The sequence below is a fragment of the Nasonia vitripennis genome, unplaced genomic scaffold (genome assembly GCF_009193385.2).
Source record: "Nasonia vitripennis strain AsymCx unplaced genomic scaffold, Nvit_psr_1.1 unplaced0186, whole genome shotgun sequence".
NCBI classification, from domain to species: domain Eukaryota; kingdom Metazoa; phylum Arthropoda; class Insecta; order Hymenoptera; family Pteromalidae; genus Nasonia; species Nasonia vitripennis.
Genome location: NW_022279965.1, coordinates 363,123 through 386,207, shown reverse-complemented (window position 1 = coordinate 386,207; position 23,085 = coordinate 363,123). Strand labels below are relative to the sequence as shown.

The 23,085-nt window shown below is 38.0% G+C and overlaps 2 protein-coding genes across 2 annotated transcripts in view; one reads left to right on the top strand and one right to left on the bottom strand.

Moving 5' to 3' along the window:
- Window positions 1-23,085, top strand: part of LOC116418325 (glutamate [NMDA] receptor subunit 1) — a 294,315-nt gene that overhangs the window by 15,369 nt on the left and 255,861 nt on the right. The window contains exon 3 of the mRNA XM_031933396.1: window positions 22,326-22,483. Within this exon, the coding sequence (XP_031789256.1) occupies window positions 22,326-22,483 (158 nt within the window). The remainder of the gene's footprint in view (window positions 1-22,325; window positions 22,484-23,085) is intronic.
- Window positions 13,147-16,259, bottom strand: LOC100679713. Its single transcript, XM_031933395.2, has 6 exons — window positions 15,821-16,259; window positions 15,465-15,695; window positions 14,613-15,145; window positions 13,907-14,033; window positions 13,604-13,820; window positions 13,147-13,525 (listed from the first exon to the last, which is right to left on the bottom strand). Exons 4-6 carry the CDS (start codon window positions 14,018-14,020, stop codon window positions 13,329-13,331), a joined length of 528 nt encoding a protein of 175 aa, XP_031789255.1. The 5' UTR covers window positions 14,021-14,033; window positions 14,613-15,145; window positions 15,465-15,695; window positions 15,821-16,259; the 3' UTR covers window positions 13,147-13,328.

The following is a 23,085-nucleotide window of genomic DNA, read 5'->3' as shown; positions in this document are numbered from 1 at the left end:
AAAGTAAAAGGTTAGGCGAGTTTATTACTATAACCAATCTTGTTCAAAAATAAACAATTTTTTTTTGGAAATTCACTACTCCAAGTTGGGCCATTTGCAATTATAGAAAATTGAAAAAATAGTGTTAACCGTAAACCTTTAACCTCAAACCCAAATACCTTAAGCTGAGCAATTTTAAAATTGTATTACTTTATTTCAAGTTAAAATTAATAAGTTCTTAACAGCATTATTAACATCAAGCTTTATATTTTTGCCTTGTGCCTTAAACTAGATATATAAGGATCCGAAGATATTATTAATTTATGCAATAGATCTATATTCGTGTAGATTCTACCACATTTTCAAGTATTAAATTGACGATAGTATTTCAAATCTTTATTCCGTGATTCTTGAGCTTCTTCGGACAAAATGCCGATTGGAATGTGAAAGTGGTTTATAACGTTCGCACCATTGTGGAGAATTTTATGCACAGATGCAGGCATGTAGAACGAATCGTACAAAGATACATATAACTTAGCAGTTTCTTTTGCATTACTGTCAAAATTGTCGGATTCACTTTTAGATCTAGAAGCAAGAACTTGTAGTATTACACTGTATCTTGTAATTAAACTTTCATTGACACCTGTAATTTCAGCTGTCAGTGCAGGGTTATAGAAAAATCTCCTAGCAGTATTACCATCGTTAGAATTACCCGATCCTTGTTGTGTATATCTACGATGAGGCCAGTTTCTTGTCTGAATCGGTGTTGAATTCTAAGCTTTCTTTCTTAGCATTGTTTTTTCTGTTAATCTGATGTTGCCTGCTACTTACAAAAATCCAAACAGTATACTATGTGGAGTACTGTTACTGATTACCTTGGCATACACAAAACTGATTGGCCGGTAATGCGTAGTCGAACCAGGTTGAGAGTTACGCCAAATTACTGTTGCACCGTCTAAAGTATTGACTTCTGAGATAAGTGGTACCATACACATCATGAAAATACTTTCATCTGAGCTAGTTCCATCGAAAAATATTTGCTTAAACTGGCTATGATCTGATGATCCGTCACATTCCCATTTACTAGTCAAAACTAAAGAGTACTCAGTCTCACTAGTTTTGAAATTAGATAAAATATCTGGTATCTATAGGAGACGTTTAGAAGTATCATTCAACAGTTGTTGTAAATCAACACTACCACCTTTTTCAGATATGTAGAGACTAGAAGATATAAGATAACAATTTTCTTTTGCTAAAAATAGTTGTTTATAAGGTATGAAAATATCAACATTTTTTACCTGTCTCTGTTTGCGAATATTATGATACTGCCACTTCGACAATTTTGCATCTTTAATCAGAGCTATTGCTGTATCTTCGGTGAAAGGAATTATTTCCTCTGAAACGGAATTATTCATAAAACAATTGGGATCGCTTGAAAAATCTTTAATTTATTTAATTAAATGCTTTTTCCCAGAACCTCGTAAATTTTTATAAAAAGCTTAAAAAGCTTGAAAAAGCATTTAATTAAACAAATTGAAGATTTTTCAAAAAATTGTTTATTTTTGAATAAGATTGGTTATAGTAATTATGCAAAACTGAAGTAGTTTTGAATAAAAAGATAATTTTGCAATTAATTGTTTAAACAAATTGTTTAAACAAATCAATTTTGAAAAACTAATGCCAAATTCATAATCAGCGACCCCAAATACCACTTACAAATATATATATAGCTTCTTTCAGTAGTCACCGATTTGCTTATGGCCATTAATGCCTTATGGGTTTATTTTTTAACTTAGATTTTCAATTAATTATTATAACATTTTTTTGAAAATCTGGCCCTATGGGTCTTTTGGAATTTTAATAAACTTCAATTAAAAAAAAATCATTGTGATTGGTCGAAAATCATGGTCTGTAGAGAATTTTGAAACAACAAATGTCTATAGGGCCCAGTGTGCGCCGCCGCCGTCAGATGGTGGTCGTGCCCTCTTCTTTGACTTTGCATTGTTCGCTCTAGGTTGTTGGAGAGGCTACCTCTTTACAAGATGGAGGTTGCTGTGAAGGTTGCTTCACAGCAACCTCCATCTTGTCAAGAAGCGTGACAGCTTCGATCAACATGGATCCTATTAAGGGTAATCCATCTTTAACCTTGAAGTGCACGCCCTTCTGCTTATCCAGGGTTTTGGTCATTTTTTTGCCATATCTCTCACCTTCATTATCTTGTCACGCAAGCTGGCATGGGCTTGTAGCCATTTCCTTGTGTTCTGGCTCTCTTCACCTACCGTTCCACTGTCATGCCAGTATCCTGCAGCACTCATGGCGCTACCTATACTGGTACTGCTGCTTGATTTGTGGATTGGATATTCACCACCTTGAGTTGTTAGCACCCTTAAGGTTTCCACTTCCAGGTTCTCCCGTGAGTTTTCCCCGAGTTCGTTTGTAGTTCCTATGTTATAAGCATTTTTCTTCATCCCGGCATGTGTCCGATCCCCTGGATCCCCATGTCTATCGGGGCAGCTGACATGGCCCCAACACATGACTGTAAGTGGTGTCAGACTGCGTACATCATGTCAGGGTATAGCACGCGCTATCACACTAACCCACCTCCACTCTCTTGAGCCTCCCACTTCAAACAAAGGTGCTCGGCTCTCTGGAGAGTTTCCGGCGGATGCCACAAAATGTCACGCACTCGCTCGAGCCAGTTGACCGATACTAGCCAGGTAACCGGCCTCCCGTCTTGCTGTCAGTGGGAGCCAAAGATGGTTCAAGTCACTTTGACATGCAACCGTAGGTCTTAGAAAGACTGTTAGATCGCCTCTCCATGCAGGATCTCTTTTTAGCAGCTTACGGGTCGCACCGCACAACATACGTGGAGGCCTGATTTGGTCCACGGAGCATATTTTATTTCTGCTCTACCCTCCGAGGTGTGTGCCTTGGCGAGCACTCCCCCATTCGCCATCCGGGGGACGCGCCATATACGGGGTGTCAGGCTTGAACTATTGCTATTGACATTTTTATATATAACAATAATAATAACCGCTTAATAAAGATACTAAAAAATGTGTGACATATGATAGAATTATAGGCTGATTAATTGTTATTGTTTTATTCGAAAAAACCCAGAACTCGGCAGATGTTACAGTTTCGTATAATTTGGTTATTATAGTATTGTTGTTATTGCGTTGTGCAATGGCTTATTTGTAATAACGTTTGACGCTTGTATAATTGAACTTAACTTACAATATTTTTATATAATTTAGCTCTATATAGTGACCTAATTACTGGAGACTCCTTCGTGGCACGTCAGATGCTGATGAGACTTAATTCTACACGATTTTTCATGGCTGATTGAAGTATAAATATTCTAAGTTGCTCTATGGTTTCCCACTAGCGCCGGTCTGCTATCGACGGACCCTTCGCCTTTTGCTCAATACAGACTCTCAAACCAGAAAACAAGGAGTTTACTATATCTCTCACGCAGAGTTTGAGTAGTTTGCACACACTCAATGAGCGATGCGTACAAAGAGATAGCACTTGTACTCGCTGATCGGGTACAGCTACACGACAACAGGTTAACTGTACAAAAGGCACTCCGTGGAACGTTTCCTGGCTTTTTAAAGCCCCGATGACGATTCGAGGAGTTGTGAAATCAAATGAAACGCGGTAACCGTTCACGACCAATCAACATCTGAAGTGCACGGGTGATGTACAAAAGTAAGTCAGTAATACGCGTGTAAGAAGTGCTGACTCGTAGGTCAAAGCACTCGCTCCGATGTTTGGCGATCGGTCTCGTACTGTCGCAATCGGTCTAGTATACGTCGCCTGCATGAGTACACAAATGCGGTGTTACAGGCGCTACACACATACGTAAATTCAAAAAAATATATAAACATAGGATATTAAAACTGTAAGTATCTCTCTCTCTCTCTCTCTCTCTCTCTCTCTCTCTCTCTCTCTCTCTCTCTCTCTCTCACTCTCATTCTCTCTCTTTTTCTCACTAGTATATCCGGACAAAGCTTCTTTCTCCTTCTTCCTCGAGTGGAGTGCTACGTCCTAAAACATATGATTATGAAAATGTGATGTAAGCGTTTATTTTAACACGACAACTTAATCCGAGATCTGTCAATTCTAAAAAAAAACTATAAACTGTATTTTATACTTTTAAATAAACTTTCGTTTATTAGAACACCCAAACTTTCCCGCCTCCGTGGGCTTGTACGATACGTACGAGTAGAACTGAGTCGGCCGAGTCGTACCTTCTGTATGCCCGACGGTAAGATTCACAACATTCATTTAAACGGCCTTTTGCTGTAATTGTAACGGCACACAGCTAAAATAAAATCATTGGTCAAAATAGAAGTGGACATTATTATATATATATATATATATATATATATATATATATATATATATATATATATACTATATTCTACAGTACGCCTAAATTTCTTAAAAAACCTTATATTACAGTTCATACTTTTTTAAACGAATCTTTTGCGCTCAAACTCACTATATACATTATGACCGTAGCTCGGCCGTCATTATTATTTTAAGTTGTTTGTTGTTTATGCTACTATTCACCGGTTTCGTCGGCTGTGCAAACGCCACTAGGTTCTACCGACTATAATCTATCCGCGCACGGACGTAAAGACGTATGAACACGCGGCGGTGATAGTAGTACTCAGGATGTGGATTCAAAAGGAGGAAAAGTCAATGACACTCGCGGATTATTGTAAAACTTAGATTAACTGTTTATTGGTGCTTGGCTTACACAAGCGCGCCAGACGGGCGCATGCCAGCTACCAGCATGTAGTCGAGGTGAGAGAGAGAGGAGGCTTAAAGTCGCCCGAGTAAGCGAGAGTTGATAAGAACTAGTACTTACAGATGTAAGTGGCCGGCACGGCCGTTCTAACCCACGCGAAGATGGTCTCGGATGGATTGTCCTCGGTTCGGTTGACCTCGCAACCCTCGCACACAATAATCGCAATCGCAGAGTGTCTATTCGCGAAACGGAGCGGAGCGAAGACAGACTCGGAATGGCTCGCTAGCGCGAGCACAGATTTACCTATGCCCTCTGACACACTGTTGTCAACTCTTGACAGCAGTGAGCAAGCAGGTGGCAACATTGTACGTTGCTGAATTTAAATCTCTCTCGATGCTTATTCTCTCTCTGTCTCTCTTACTCTCTCACATGCTGCGCCTTTAGTAGCTGTAACAACAGAAGTATTATACCGAATGTTGATTCTGTCCCGGAGAGACGTCGTAACGTGCTCAACGTGCGTTAATTGCACTGGCAACCGTTACAATATATATATATATTGAATATACTATATTCTACACTACGCCTAGCCTAAATTTCTTAATAAACCTTATATTACACTTCATACTTTTCTAAACGAAATTTTTGCGCTCAAACTCACTATATATATATATATATATATATATATATATATTGAATATACTATATTCTACACTACGCCTAGCCTAAATTTCTTAAAAAATCTTAGATTACAGTTCATACTTTTTTAAACGAACTTTTTGCGCTCAAACTCACTATATACATTGTATACTTTACACCTTTTTGACACTTCTGAAGTGGTATCCAACTTTATAATTGTTGTAGAGTTTTTATTTAACGTAGTTTTACTCAAATATCGTCCAATCCTGTAATTGTTAATTTCGAGGACATCGCCCACTTCATACTCAAATTTTGTATCCGCATTCCATAATACTAAATTTATCTGATATATATATATATATATATATATATATATATGGGACGTTTCACGTCACACGGACCATCAGTGCACCCAAAATTTGGGTTAACCTAACAAGATGTTTGAGGTCTCAAAATGATCGTCTGGTCATGGGATTTGAAAAAGTTCTGGCTTTTTCAAAAATCCAATGTGGCGCATAAAATATGGAGCCTGAAAGCCACGTTCAAGCACATTCAACAAAAACAATAGTAAAAATGTTCTAATTTGTGAAATATCCCACCACAAAGCATCTACAACTCATGATAGGACATATTATTGACAATGCTAATGGAATTCCAAAATCAAAAATAGCGGAATCAAAATGGTGGACAGTATACCTCTACCAAACCCATTTTACCGCAACAAATGATTTTTGATCAGTTTAAAGTATCGATATGGGGGTTTTCAGGGTCACTGAATCTTATTTTAACCTCGACATTTCAAAATTCGAAATGGTGGATCCAAAATGGCGGACATTATACCACCACCAAACCAATTTTACCGCAACAAATGATTTTAGATCACTTTAAAGTATCGATATGAGGGTTTTTGGGGCCACTGTACCTTATTTTAACCTCGAAATTTTTTAATCCGAAATGGCCGATCCAAAATGGCGGACATTATACAACCACAAAAACTATTTTACCGCAATGAACGATTTTAAATCAGTTTAAAGTATCGGTATGGGAGTTTAAGGGGCCGCTGAATTTTATTTTAACCTCGAAATTTCAAAATTCAATATGGCCAATATAAACTGGCGGATATTTGTCATAACCCACCCGCAGGCTCTCTCGCGAAAAGCCCCTGCTAACGCGCAACCCGCCGAACACGCCACGCACGCTGCAGCGCTTATCACCGCGGCGCGCCGCTAGGCGGCTGCGCATTACCCACAAGTGAAGTAGCGTCGCGGAGGGCACATAAGGAGGCCGGGTCCAGCGCTGTACCTCGCCCCTCTTCCAACAGCCTAATGCTGCAAGTACACGGCTCGTGTCCAATGACAACTTGTGCAAAGACTTCAGCAAATAAAACTGTTTTGTGGCAACGGAATTTATTGCTTTCAAGTGATTTATTTCATCCCTCTTTTTTACCTACACCCCCAACCCCTTCCCACGTTTAGCAACCCATAGAAAGGAATATTTTCTTCAAGGAGTGCTTTCTTCATCGGCGACTTTTTCTCCAACAGTCTTTTTCAGGATAGTTGGTGAGCAAGTCCATCAGCGGCTTTATTCATAGGCGACTTTTTCTCCAACAGTCCTTTTTAGGATAGTTAATAGGTACATTAATAGATACATTGGCGACTTCTTCTTCAACATCCTTTTTAAGGCAGTTGTTGAGTAAGTCTTACTTTATCGGCAACTCCTTGTTCAACTGTACTAGCCGTAATTTTGTTATTTCTAACATTTTTTTTGTTTTGGTTGTGCTTTCTCATATCCTACAACAATGTCTTCTCCTGCGAAAAAATATCGTATCGATAGATGCGTTAATCCATTTGATATTAATACAGGACACAGCAAATCTCTTAGGAAGATCTCCAAAGAATTTCAAGATGTCTATCCTGATTATCCAACATCTTCACTGATTTGTGATACATGTAGAAAATCCTTTTACAAACTACATGATTTGTCATCTCCAAAAGTCAATATGAGTGTTGATTTTGAATCAGAGACTGACTCACCTTCGGTTTCAAATACGGATGCACCTATGCAAGATGATCTTACAGATATTTTAACTGGACTTTAAACAAATTCCAATCCCTGCCGGAGAAGGATCCATTACGTGTCAGTATTCTTACGATTTTGTCCGAACACTGGGCAATACGTAAAATTATGAGCCAATTTGGTGTGTCTCACAGAATGGCTCGTAAAGCAAAACAGTTAAGAGAATCAGATGGAGTTTTGGCTTCTCCTGTTGCAAAACGTGGAAAAACATAACCTGCAGAAACTACTCAGAAAGTTGAAGATTTTTACGAAAATGATCTTAACAGTAGAATTATGCCAAATAAAAAAGATACCGTCAGTATTTATTTATATGGTGAAAAAATAAAAGTGCAGAAAAGATTATTACTTACTGATATTAAGAACCTTCATAATCAATTTAAAGAACAGTTTCCTGAACATCCGATTGGGCTTACCAAGTTTGCGGAACTGAGACCAAAATGATGTGTCTTTGCAGGATCCTCTGGTACACACAATATATGTATATGTACGATACACCAAAATTTCAAGGCGATGATTGACGCAGTAAATATAGAAAAAATCTCAAACAATATTCTGAAGAATTATAAAGATTGTTTGAATTTCTTTCTATGTGAGGATCCCAAACCAAGTTGTTATTTGAATGAATGCAAATTTTGTCCGGACATTCAAAAGTTTTCTAATTACGTTGAGAACATTATGGATGAGCACAATATTGATCAAGTCATCTTCAGCACGTGGCAATCAATCGATAGATACACTTTGATAAAACAATGCCTAACATCGCAAGAATTTATTGAAACTTTATGTTTCAGAAAAGAATGTTAAAATTTATGTTCTAGCCTAGAAAAGTTGATACCTCATCACTTCATCGCTAAGGAACAATCAAAGTTTATTTCTGGGAAGAAAAATAATCTTTCAGATGAAGAGGTTCTTGCTCAATTGGATTTTGCTGAGAACTGCTTTGCTTTTACAGCCCAAGATGCTGCACAGGCATTTCACTTTAATAATGATCAAAGTACGATTTTTCCTGCTGTTGTTTATTATAAATCTGAAGGCAAGCTAAAGCATTTCAGTACAGTATCTATGTCCGACTGTACTACTCATGATGCCACTGCATATACATAATGCAGCAAAAACTTATACCTGAAATTCGCAAGGTTTGTCCCACAGTAAAAAATGTAATATATGCTACTGATGGTGCTAAACAGCATTTTAAAAATCGTTATCAAATGAGTAGTTTAATGAGTCATAAGAGAGATTTTGGCGTTGATGCTGAATGGCACTGTTTTGCAACAGCACACGGTAAAGGTAGTTGCGATGGAGTTGGAGTGATAGTAAAGAGAGAAGCTACAAGAGTGAGCTTACAAGCTGCAAAAAATAAAGCAATTCTAGATGTTAAAGCTCTTTATTCATGGGCTAATGGACGGTCATTCAATATAAAATTTTTCTTATACACCAAAAAAGATCACGAACAAACTCGTCAATTCCTAACAAAGAGATTTAAAAACTATCCACGTGTCACAAACATACAAATGGGGCATGGATTTATCCCAGAAAATAATGAAACGTTGAAAGTCATGCATTACTCAAATGCCAATGAACCTAGGAACAGAGTAATTTATGATATCGGCGAAAGCCATTTATCACCAGTAAAAACTCCATGAACGAGGAGCCAGAATTGATAAGAGTGCACAAAATGTCATTAAAGATTGATTCATTTGGCTAAATTATATATTTTTTTCATCCACGCAGGCATATACATATACACAGAACAATAGAAAAATGTAAGTACAAAAACCGCAGACAGATAATTCTAAATCTAATAGACCGGAAAAATATAAGATTCATGTGCACAAATACTGATTCCGATAATACATTTATAACCATTTACCTCACAAAACCCCATATCGATACTTTAAATTGATCTAAAATCATTTGTTGCTGTAAAATTGGTTTAGTGGCGGTATAATGTCCGCCATTTTACCGCGCTGCAGCGTGCGTGGCGTGTTCGGCGGGTTGCGCGTTAGCAGGGGCTTTTCGCGAGAGAGCCTGCGGGTGGGTTATGACAAATATCCGCCAGTTTATATTGGCCATATTGAATTTTGAAATTTCGAGGTTAAAATAAAATTCAGCGGCCCCTTAAACTCCCATACCGATACTTTAAACTGATTTAAAATCGTTCATTGCGGTAAAATAGTTTTTGTGGTTGTATAATGTCCGCCATTTTGGATCGGCCATTTCGGATTAAAAAATTTCGAGGTTAAAATAAGGTACAGTGGCCCCAAAAACCCTCATATCGATACTTTAAAGTGATCTAAAATCATTTGTTGCGGTAAAATTGGTTTGGTGGTGGTATAATGTCCGCCATTTTGGATCCACCATTTCGAATTTTGAAATGTCGAGGTTAAAATAAGATTCAGTGACCCTGAAAACCCCCATATCGATACTTTAAACTGATCAAAAATCATTTGTTGCGGTAAAATGGGTTTGGTAGAGGTATACTGTCCACCATTTTGATTCCGCTATTTTTGATTTTGGAATTCCGTTAGCATTGTCAATAATATGTCCTATCATGAGTTGTAGATGCTTTGTGGTGGGATATTTCACAAATTAGAACATTTTTACTATTGTTTTTGTTGAATGTGCTATGTAAACGTGGCTTTCAGGCTCCATATTTTATGCGCCACATTGGATTTTTGAAAAAGCCAGAACTTTTTCAAATCCCATGACCAGACGATCATTTTGATACCTCAAACGTCTTGTTAGGTTAACCCAAATTTTGGGTGCACTGATGGTCCGGTTGACGTGAAACGTCCCATATATATATTGAATATACTATATTATATATTATAGTATATTCTATATATATATATATATATATATATATATATATATAATATACTATATTCTACACTACGCCTAGCCTAAATTTCATAAAAAACCTTATATTACAGTTCATACTTTTCTAAATGAACTTTTTGCGCTCAAACTCACTATATATATATAGTAATATAAGGTTTTTTAACAAATTTAGGCTAGGCGTAGTGTAGCATATAGTATATTCAGTGTATATAGTGAGTGTAAGCGCAAAAAGTTCGTTTAACAAAGCATGAAGTGTATTTAGGCTAGGCGTAGTGTAGCATATAGTATTTTCAGTGTATATAGTGAGTGTAAGTGCTAAAAGTTCTTTTAACAAAGTATGAAGTGTAATATAAGGTCACTTCATATTAAAATTAGTAAAAGTATGTGTATATATATATATATATATATATATATATATATATATATATATATATATATATATATATATTTATATATATTTATATATATACATGGTGATGAGTATGATAATATACAGTTACAGTGCAAGTGTTTATTATAGTTAGAGTGAACAATTCATATTTCCTTAAGATTAAAGTTATACAGAGGGATAAAGTATCAAATATACGTATATATACATATACATATGCTCAATGATGGCTTAGAATATAGTATATTGAATATATATAGTCATTGTACAAGTATTTCATAGAAGCAAGTGTGAAAAGTTTAGTTTTTCAAGAATTTAATATGGGTATAGTGAAAAAATGTCTGTTCCTACCTTTATTGTTCTACAAAAGTATGTCTAAAAAGATGCATATACATAGTGATCATGTAGAATATAGTATATTTAATATGCATAGTGAATTTGACTAAAAAAAGTTGCTTTGAACTAGTATGTTGTGTAATATAAGGTCACTTCTTATGTGAATTTGTTCAGAATTTAATTTTCTATAAAATAGCCATAATACTTTTATGAAAAAACCTTTTTGTAAAAAATGGCTCAGAAAGAATTGGAAAAAAAAAACACATTTTTGGTCAAATCCAATAGGCGTTCGCCCTGGGTATAAGACGTTTCTTCGAAACTTTTTATACGGGGCGAGGCCTAAAAACAAGCAATATTATGACAAAAAGGCAAGATCACTGGAAATAGAAGTAGGAGGCGAAGAAAGAGTGCTCAAAGAGCCCGGATAAGGAAAGTTAGATAAATATTACAATGGCGACCACCTTCCACCGGGACAAAACCTCTTATAACGTCGAACTATTGCAACGATAAATAACAGTACGTTTGATCAGAATAATTTACTAACTATGACTGTTGCGAGGAGTGAAAATCAGAAAGCGAAAAATAAATTTACCGATCTGAGTTGGCAAAAATCGTGAAACTTAGCAATTAGAATCCTCCAGGAGCGTACGCATTAAATCGACCAATGCGGGGCATAATAAACTTTTTTTTTAATTTAATAAATTATTCAAAGATGTATTAAACTATTATGTATTAATTGTACACTCCGATAGATGTGACTTAAATGATTCTTTTTTTACACGGCGGAGTAAGCACCCAAGCGTAGCGAGGGCGCTAAGCGCCGTGTAAAACTGAACCATTTAAGTCAAGAGTATCGTATAAAATTTTATAGCACATACTGCTAAAATCCGCAAGTCTCGCCTATTCGTGACTAAAGCAGTCCTTATTTGCACCGTGAGGTTAGCGCACGAGCGTAGCGAGTGTGATGATCACGGTGCAAAAAAGGACTACTTTAGTCACAGATAGGCGTGATTTAACATTTTAGCCACACTGTGCTATAAAATATTATTTTTATAGTCAGATGGAAAAAAAATTTGTATGACAAATCAATAATTATTAGCAAAGTTACTGTAGTTTAAATAAGTTGAGAGTTTTGAAACTATATATAGGCAGACTATGCTTAATTAACAAATTAGAGACAAAAATAATAATTTTTACACTACATGTTTGTTTATAATAAGCTTATAAACAATGGTTTGCAACTTGGAATGGTAAAGTATCAGAATTTAAAAATTTTAATAATCAAAGAGTTTTTGTGAATTGTTGCTAAATTGTTAGTTGAGCATGACAATTATTAATAATTTATATCGTTTAGCATTGATAATACTAGTATACACCGAAAAAAAAGAACAAAAGTTCAATATAAAACCAAAGAAATTGTAAAGCGACAGTCAAAGTCACCAACTTTTATATATAATGTTAAAAATGCAGGTAGCATAAAAACTGAAGTCGATAATACAGTAAGTGCTGCCATCGCTCGAATTAAACACGACATACAGAAGAAGCACAACTTTTGAATTGAAGTGAAGTGGAAAGTGCATTGCCCGGCGAAATGCTGACCGAAGCACATTTGCCGTTGTAATCGAACATCGGATGCTACAAATAATTATTTCTACAGATATTATCTTTTCTTTAAATCTATGTGTTAGTTAATATAAAATGACAAAAATCGTTATGTAATTACATTTTGTATATAAAGAGCACTTACATGAGTTTATCAGTAGGGAAAGACAAATTAATATCGAACAATGTAAATTTTTTTAAATAAACTGTAACTTATAATAAAATAGATGTTCTAAACAAACATTACAATAAATTATACACTTTGATTATTGTATTATACATGTTTACTATAATATTTGAATATATGTTATACATAATCGAAAATCACGAGATATTCACGGGAAAATCACGTGAGAATCATGTGAGATTTTCGACCGAATTCTCACGTGAATATCACATGATAATCTCGTGATAATCTCGTGATATACAGAAAATTTTAAAAATGTTTGAAAAACATTTTAAATTAATTTTCATTGCTGAATGAATTGGAGATAATGGTAACGAAAAATAATAGTAATAAGTGCAATAGTTTTTATGTTGATTAGATAATTTATTAATACTTTTTATGATTTATAAATTATTTTTAATAATTTTAGTTTTTTTAATGATTACTTGATAAGTTAGTTCCACTTTTAAAACTAAATTAACAATTTTTTTTTCTCATGATTTTCGTATTTGGATATACAATAATAAAAACTTTAAAACATTTATTTAGTCTTGAAATTGTAACGCATTTTTTCCTCTGTGCTGCATTAACGTTTCTCGGAACGTTTCTGTTTGCCATTTTTTTTCTTTAGTTCGTAAATCTCTAATTTTATATCTCATATTATTTATAGATTCTGATAAAAGTTTTGCCCGTTCAACGTTTGTTAGAGTTTTATCTCTTTTTAGGAAATCTAAATATAAACCTGAAAGTTGTCATAAAATAATTTAAAAAAATGTTGTTTGTTTAATATTAAAATGTTAAAATATACTGTAATGCTTACTAATTTGAAGACGAAGAAGATTTGCTTCAATTACTGCGATTGGCGATCTACCAGGTATATTTTCTTTGACTTTAGATATGTCCAGAGCTCTATTGGCTAGCTGTCTCGGCCCACCCCATAGGTGTATCGCAAGTCCACCAAAAAAATATAATGGTTTTTCAACTAGCAGAAGGTCCCATTTGATTCTATCAATTGTGATGTTTTCACCCAAGTACATCTAGAACATAAAGAAATTGTGTGAAAAATTTAATATACATTTAGTACAGATACGCACAGCATATTAATATATGAAATAAAAATAACCTCTCCAGTTTCAGATATGGAGTTTCTTTTTTCTTTTTCCTGCAGAGCATGACCCTCTCTTGCTTTTTCATAATGACTGATACATTCAAGCACAAATGTCTGGAACTGATGCATTCACCCTCGGAATCTATAAAAATGCATAATACATGCATAATTGTATATTAAGCGACAGCACATTTTGAAGGTAATACCGTAGTAACTAAATATGATCCATATTTGGCGTAAGACTTAAAATTTTTTGCGAGGCCAGGTTAAGTGAATAAAGAATTGGAATTATTTATTTATTACTCATTTAAAATTTAGTAAACATGACTATTTCTTTTTGTTAAGAATTTTTGTAGTGAAAAGTAAATGTTCAAAGAATGTTTATAATTTTCGAAAACTATGATTACATAAGTATCAGAACCAATTATTTAAAAGCAAAAAAAGTCATATATAACCTAAAAAAATAAGCCTGATTAGGTCTTGTAAGTTTTTATCATTAATTAGGACAAGTTAATTAATTTCGTGCTAATATTTGACGTAAATAATGTGAAAAGATATGCAAATAAAAAGTAGACTGATTTTGATTGAGGGTTCAACAACGGTACTACCTTAACGCAATATGACACGGTTTGGCACACTTGCTAATAGTCAAACATTAATTTCAACTTATATATAGCCTTAGCTTAAAAACATAAAAAATAAATACACGTCAATTACTAACCTGATATTAGTTCTTCGTTTTGATCTATATTGTTATTATTGGGAATAATTTCGTCCTGGTTATCATGTACGTCATCATTTACATTATCGTCAAGATTCGCAGTATTATTATGTATATTTTCAAGCGGAACCGTAGGTGTCACTGAACGATTAACTGCTGTCGAATCCCCATCATCTGCACTTTGTTGTCTCTGACTTAACCTTGCCAGTTGAGTACTTGCATTATTTTCTGATAAAATTAGATTTCCATTGCTGTCTTCGGATCCTGAAGGTCTCCTTCTGCGTGGATCTTCTTGTCCTGAATTTCGAAACAAATTTTCAAAATTGATTGTACCAGCTGATGGCACTGGAGAAGATACTGCATTGTTATTTTCCAATGACTGCAAACCGTCAGAGGAAAACCTGCCAAACAAACTTTTTTTGCATGTGTTTCTTGACACAAAATTATTTAAATTGGATGACAGCGGGCTTGATCTTTGATCTTGCACTTTGTGAATTTGTTGGTGAGCTTGCGTTTTCTTTTTGGCTATCAGCCTATAATACAATTAAATAATTTAATAAGAAATTAATTTTTCGTACTTAAATAAGAATAAATATATTTCTTTTATGAAAAAGGATTGGAACGTAATAGGTTGGAAGTGGATCTTTCATAAAACATATTTAATCTGTTTTTAAGACCGATACAACTAAATCAATATTTTAATCTGTTTTTTTTTTAACATTTTAGATTATTTTCATTAATTTTAATAAAACTACGTGCAAAAACATATTTACTTTTTTTATTTATTTCTCTAAGCCTTTATAATTCTTTTTTAAGTTCTTTTTTAAGTATGTATATATGCATAAAACTAACCTTATTTTGTGATGCTTAATCCTTTAATAACATAAAATCTTCCAATTGTACCCTTACATTTTTTACAACATTAACATTGCGATTATTTGTATTTCTGAGATCGTCAACTCTATTCTGAGAATCTAAAAGAACTGGAACTTCGAAACATTTTTTTAATTTTTCTAAAACTCTCTCGTTCCTGCCTTTCTGAGCCACCTTTTTTTTCAGTTTTTTCAACACTTTCTTCAGTTTCTGACATCAAAAAACTAATATTTTTATAAACTATTTTTTAAAATAATAATAATAATAACAATTTGTGTGTGCGCGCGTGTGTGTGTGTTAACATATACAATTGTCTATTTTATAGTACGGCTTACCTCCTAAGCATCTTATAAAAGCTGAATAAATTTCAAATTCATGATCGCACTCTGTATTTTCACATCTATTACCCTGTTTGTCACAGTAATACCACCGTACGTAATATTTATGCTTTGGATAAAAGTCTGAACAATTTAGTGGATTAAAATCTTCTTGCTCGTTACAATCAATCTTAATACAATCTATTGGCACTACTTTGCTCACATTATATCTTTTAAAAAAGTGACAAGGGCAAATTGTACTAATTCCACTTCAGCTTGAAAATTGCTCATCTCTGCACTTTGACTACCGATTTTAATTATAGTATCAGTCTACACGCACTCAACATATTAATAAATTGACAAATGGTCCACAACTTGTAAAAACATATAATTTTTATATAGGTTAATTATCTTTAAAACATTCGATCCTGCACGTACCAGAATATTGTGTTATAAATAGACCTATGTTACATGCAAGAAAACAGTGAACAGGAAATATTGTATACCTATATATATGAGGAACAGCGAACTGCTCCTTATATATATATATATATATATATATATATATATATATATATATATATATATATATATATACACATATATATATATATATAGGTATACTAAACTATGTTAACGCGTATTTCGTGTTCTCTTTTGCGTGAATTGGATTCAAAGGTTTACAGCTGTGTAAGCTAGCATATACTGGAAATAATTGTACTACAGTATATTAGTAAACATGACAACAAACCTTATATTATTAAAAAAAAATTTTAGTAATATAATTTACTTTTTATTACTTTTTACTATAAATTATATGAATCAAGTATAAAGATGTTTTAAGAAATTCATTCAAATCAAGTATTATATAGGAGTTATATACTAAGATGTCAGACGAGAAAAAAAAATACTTTTATAGTGTTGCACCTTTAACCAATTATGCCAAAAAGAAAATAAAATCGAAAATAAAAAGTCGAGAAGTAAGTGCAATATGTGATATTTTGTTATTTATAAATTGCATAGATGTATAATTTTTTTACTATTGGTTTTTTGGAATATTTAAAGATATATTATCTTCTTATAACCTTTTTAGCTAAATTTCATAAAGTAACTTTTCAATTTCATTAAAATGTAACGGGGTGAGACTTTGACGTGAGTGGAGAAAATCATAAAAGGAGACGCCGGGACCGATAATCGATCCGGCGCTCCCGAGATCTCTAGGCGCGCGCTCTGTACGTCGAGCTAATGCCGCCTTATTTCGTCACACTCTATTCTGCCTCGATTACCGGCGTGGCGAGGGACGTTGTTCCTCGTTACAACCCCCCGCTAGAGTCGGATTATCGTCCCGATTTCAACTCTATCAATCCACCGCAGGATCGCCGGTAATGCAGGAATTCTTCTTCGCCGACTAGCTCTTCGACGATGTCTCCAGCCTCGTACATCCCCGCACCTTTCGCACTCGTCTTCTTGACCGCATGTCGTATAATCCGCAGTGCCCTGGGCTGCCCTCCACTGCAGCTGATGAGCTCAATCCCTCTTCCCGCCTGGGAGAGTCAGGTAGGTGGGTGTTTCTTCCTCGTCTCCTCTTCCTTTGTGGAACTCCTGGAGAACCGTGGGAATCTTCCTTATCCACGCCCGTGGGTAATTCAGTTGGGCGCCATGTAACGGGGTGAGACTTTGACGTGGGGATTAAGTTCACCGGGGACTCGTCACAGAGCGTCGAGAACTTCTTGCAACGCATGGAAGGACGCAGAATGCTAGACGACCTGTCCGATGCGCAGATGTTTGTGTCATTACAAGAAGTATTGACGGATAATGCGTACGAGTGGTTACAGAACCGACTATCCGAACAGGCAGAATGGTCTAGCTGGGACGATTTCTGCGAGTGCATCAAGCGATGGTACGGGCAGACGCAAGGCTACCAACAGAAATTACTGAGCGAAGCGATTTCGCAGACGCAAGGGCCTGGTGAACGCGTGCGGGTGTACGTGAATAACCTGCAAGGTATAATGCGGAGGATGGTGCCGCGACCAGACGCTAGCCAGCAACTGGATCGGATCTATCACAATATGCTGCCTAGTCTCAAACGAGGGTTCCAGCGGAACGATTTCTCTACGGTGGAGCAGTTGCTCGAAGCAGCAGTCGAATTCGAGGCCGCACTAGCATCGAGCACCTCCAAAGCCTGGTGTAGCAATCGTCCCCGAATGCGCATTTAAGGGCGAAACGCCGAAGACTGGCGGTAAAACACCGGTGGCAGCCATGGGGTTTGCGGAGCAAACCGACATCCTGCCCTTATTAGTTGACGCCATAGACAAGCTGTTCGACACGAAGCTTGCAGCAATGGCGCAACCGGCGAAGCACGCCAACGCGGGAGGAGGCGACAAGAAGTCAGCCCCACAGCGAGGACGCTCCGGACCTAGGAAAGAGAGAGGCAAGTCTCCTAGTCCGAAGCGCAAAAGCCAGAGGTCTGGCGAGAATGCCGGTCGATCGGACCAAAGAGAGCAAAAGAAGCCAATAGAGTGCTTCAAATGCCGTGGAAAAGGTCACATTGCCCGAGAATGTCCCTTGGGTAAGGGAAACGGCAACCGGGAGGAGTAGGCGAGGTTACTGCTCCTCTTGAACCGTCGTGCGGGGAGTCTTACCGAGAGGAGAGACACGTGACGGAGGGCGTAGCCGATATCTCGCGCGGAACCTCAGGCGATTTTGATCGTATGGTCGCACTGTTGTCCAGCGAGTCTCGCCAACCTACGATATCGCCAAACGAAGACGAGTCGCGCTGGTGGGTACAAGTGGGCATCGGAGGGTTCGGAGTAAGAGCTCTCTACGACCCAGGCGCCGCTATGACCGTGATGGGGTCGTTAGGACTTCAGATCGCTAGCACCTGCGGTCGACCCTTGCGACAACGCGATGGCTGTCAAGCACAGTGTGCAAATGGTCAGACGTCGCCGATCGTGGGATTTGTGGACTTGCCATTCGACGTCGCGGGTGTACAACGCGACGTAACGGTGGCGATCATGCCCGAAGCGACCAACGAATGTCTAGTTGGGACGAATTTCGGACGCCTGTTCGGCGCAGTCCACGATCCAAATGAAAGCGTCCTGTATCTGAAGAAGGAGCGAAAGATTGTCCAACTTCAGGTGGCTGCAATAGCTACAGCAGGGGCGATAGATATCGCCGCGGTTGGACTCGCGTACGTTAGTGACGACGAGCACGTGCGGATTCGCAGAATGCTGGACAGCATCCTACCTAAATCCAATCGTACAATCGGACGAACGCAGCTGATTGAGCACGGGATAGACGTTGGATCGGCCAAGCCGATAAAACAGAAGAATTATCCCGTGACGCCAAAAATAGAGGAGGAGATGTATCAACAAGTACGAGAGTTGCTTGCTGCAGGAATCATCGAACCCTCCGCAGTGCTTGGTCAAGTCCAGTAGTGATGGTGCGCAAAGCGAACGGGCAATATCGTTTTTGCCTCGACTTCCGGAAAGTTAATGCGCTGTCAAAGGCTGACGCATATCCATTACCTAACATGGATGATATCCTTCGTAAACTGCAGAAAGCGAAGTACATATCTACGTTAGACCTTAGCAGCGCGTACCATCAAATACCGTTGAAGCCGGAGGCGAGATCTCTGACGGCCTTTACAGTGCCTGGGCTAGGGTTATTCCAATTCACGCGTATGCCGTTTGGTTTAGCCTACGCTGGAGCGACCTTCCAGCGAATGATCGACGAAGTGATCAGCCTAGAACTCCAGCCATATGCGTACTCGTACCTCGACGATGTCATAATCGCGACGGAGACGTTTGAAGAGCATCTCGAGTACTTAGTGAAAGTGCTCCAGCGAGTGAACTCGGCTGGATTGACGATAAACCGGGACAAAAGTGTCTTTTGCCGAGAAGAGGTGAAGTACCTCGGCGTCCTGGTTAATCACGATGGTTTTCGGCCAGATCCAGAGAAGATAGCGCCCATTGTGGCGTATCCAGCGCCGAAAAACCTAAAACAGCTGAGACGTTCCTAGGAATGGCGTCGTGGTATCGCAAATTCTTGCAAGAATTCGCGACCGTCGCTGAACCACTCCATCGCCTGACGAAGAAAGGCAGAAAGTACGAGTGGGGGACGGAACAACAAGACGCTTTCCAACGAGTGAAAGCGCTAATAGCGTCTGCACCGATTCTTCATCGCCCAGATTTCGAATCGCAATTCGTGTTGCAGACGGACGCCAGTAACACCGGGCTCGGCGCGGTACTTTTCCAAGTAATCAACGGAGAAGAGCGGGTTTTATAATTCGCGAGCCGCACGATGTAAAGCCGAAATAAATTACAGCGTCACGGAGAGAGAATGTCTCGCTGTCATCTGGGCTATACGGAAGTTCAGACCCTATATCGAGGGGTATCAATTTAAGGTCATCACGGACCACAGTAGTTTGCGGTGGTTATGCAACTTATGCATAATCCCACCGGACGCCTAGCCAGATGGGCAATAGAAATGTAGGGCCACGTCTACACTGTGGAACATAGGAAAGGCCTGCTAAATGCCGTACCAGACGCGTTGTCGCGTATGTACGAAGAGGACGCAGTATCAGTCGAGGCAGTCGGATGGGCAAGCGAGACCCAGGACGAATGGTACTGCGTAAAGGTCTGTGAGATACAGCTGCATCCGAGCAAAGATCCGCTGTATAAGACGTACGGCGGGCAGCTGTACTACCTCTGCCCGGATGAGAAATTGCCAGCGTCTATGAATGACGATACGGCATGGAAAGTCGTCGTGCCAAAAGAAAAGCGAGCAGAAATCTTGCGAGAATGTCACGACGAGCCATCAGCTGGTCACCAGGGGCGTGAGAAAACTTGTGCGCGCGTCGCAATGTACTATTACTGGCCCGGCATGTACACCGACGTCGCTGAGTATGTTCGACGATGCTTCGTTTGTCAGAAATGCAAAGTCGAGCAGCGCTCGCCAAGCGGCCTGATGGGGAAACGAGTGATTACTCGGCCATGGCAGATCATAGCGGGAGATGTCATGGGGCTAACGCAAAGACAATCCTGCTGCATCTCCGAGAGCGAGTATTCTTGCGGTACGGTGCGCCAGAGGTATTCCTGTCGGACAATGGCACAGAGTTCAAAAATAAAGCCATTGATCAGTAACTCAGAGAACAAGGCGTGCGGCATGAAGTGACGCCACCTTACCACCCCCAGGCGAACCCGGTAGAGAGGGTGAATCGCACCATCAACAACATGGTACGCGCGCTCATCGAGGAAAGCCATAACACACGGGACGAGCGATTGAGCTACATCGCCGCTTCTGCGGTCCAGCGCAACGTCCGTTTCCAGGACCAGGGTCGTGATAGCCGATGAGAGAAGGTTGGTGAATGCGCGCAGTGTCTGTAGAGTGAGTGTGTGTGTGTGTATATCACTCGTGCGAGGGTGATCGCGCGCGACCTTCTCAGCGATACGCGCGTAAGCGCGCGAGTATTTCGGCGTCGCGGCGAGTCGCAAATTTGTTAGCGACACGCATTTATTATTTTGTAACGTCACGCTTTTATCGCGGTTTGAAATATAACCGTAGACTTATTATTTTACGTGATTTTGTTGTTATTTGCCGATCTCGATTACAAACGTCCGTTTCCTTACGTCCTTCCCGCGAATACCGCCGCCTATGCGGGCGTTAATAACGCAATTTTAACGCATCTGAGCAGCCGCGCACGCACCAGGCGGTGCGTAGTCCACGAGAGAGAAAGCAGCAGAGTAAGCTGCGTTGCAACGCGGGTTGATCGCTGGCGACGAGATGATCTCCGCAGCTGCGTGGGATAGCGATTCGGTTATTCAACGTTGGTTTGTTGAATAAATCTCCACCCCGTTACATGGCACCCAACTGAATTACCCACAGGCGTGGATATGTTGCTTAAATAATATAGTATAGTATTTTCATAATTTTTTTTAATAGTCTTTATATATCTTTTTCTTGTCTTTATATTTTTTTATAATAGTTATTTTTCGCTAGTCATTTTATTAAAAGAGCAATTTTCTTAGCAAAAGACTATGGAAATCAGAAAGATCTGATCAAAATCTTTAAAATAGGGAAAGGGTGACACTTAGAGGGTGGGGTGTATAACTAAAAATAGTAATACAGTTATACAGGGTATACAGGATGAGAGATTAAGAATTGGAATTCTAATGTCTTTTAAACTAATTGGTTTCATAAGCTGCAACAAAAACTTGGCCGAAGTAAGCAAAAGATCTCTTTTCTCAAAATTTTAACTCAACTAAAGCCTTTTTACTCCCATAATCGTAAGACATAGAAAACCCATTTTTTTCAGTTTTTGATTTTTATTTCAAAAACTCGTAGCCGAAATGTCTTAAAACGTTAACAGAAAATAAATATGATCGGTTTTTATTGTCATAATAACCTTTTTTATAATAACAAGTACGAAAAACGCGAAAATTGTTCGTGTATTACAAAAACATATTTTTTTGATATTTTAAAATATTTTGGAAACAATATTTCATATTGCTCTTGCTTTTAGGTACTGCTAAAAAGGAATGGACAGGTCTTATTGGAGAAATCGTGAGTGAAAGAGCTGATATGATTGTGGCACCTTTAACAATTAATCCAGAAAGAGCAGAATTTATTGAGTTTAGTAAACCATTTAAATACCAAGGTATAACCATTCTGGAGAAGAAGGTAGGAAAATACTACATTATGAAAATGTTTAATTACATGGTTTGTGCAAAAATACCTAATTTTGTGTAAAATAATTTATTAAAATATTTTGTATAGGGGGCGTGCTTATAGAAAAAGTGAATCTTGGTCTACGTTAATTCTATCCCTCGGTGGTTATCAACAAAGATTTGGTAGCTCTTATCGGTCTACCTGAGGCAGATGAAGCGTGAAGAAGGAGAATTAAAAAAATCAAAGAAATTTTTCCTCTTAATCCCTTCGAAGTTTCGGCGATCAATGTCGCCCTCTTCAGAAACAACAGGAAAGTTCTACAATAATTTACGATAAAAAAAGAGTACGTCACTGCGACGCTGTGCCTCCCAGTACAGGTGCGCAACACTTGACGCCTCGTACGCGCCAAGATTTTTCATTAATCGCGGGATTTAGCGTAATCGCCGACGTTTGGGAGAACGTGGGGAAAGAAGGAAGAAGTAATCACACAAGTTATTAAGTTGTATTGCACGTATATTTGACCCAGTCCTTCCCTACAACGTGGTGGCCGTAGCCGCCCACGCACAGTAGCCACGCAGGGCTCGCCGTCACACCTCTACTCTCATATACACGCG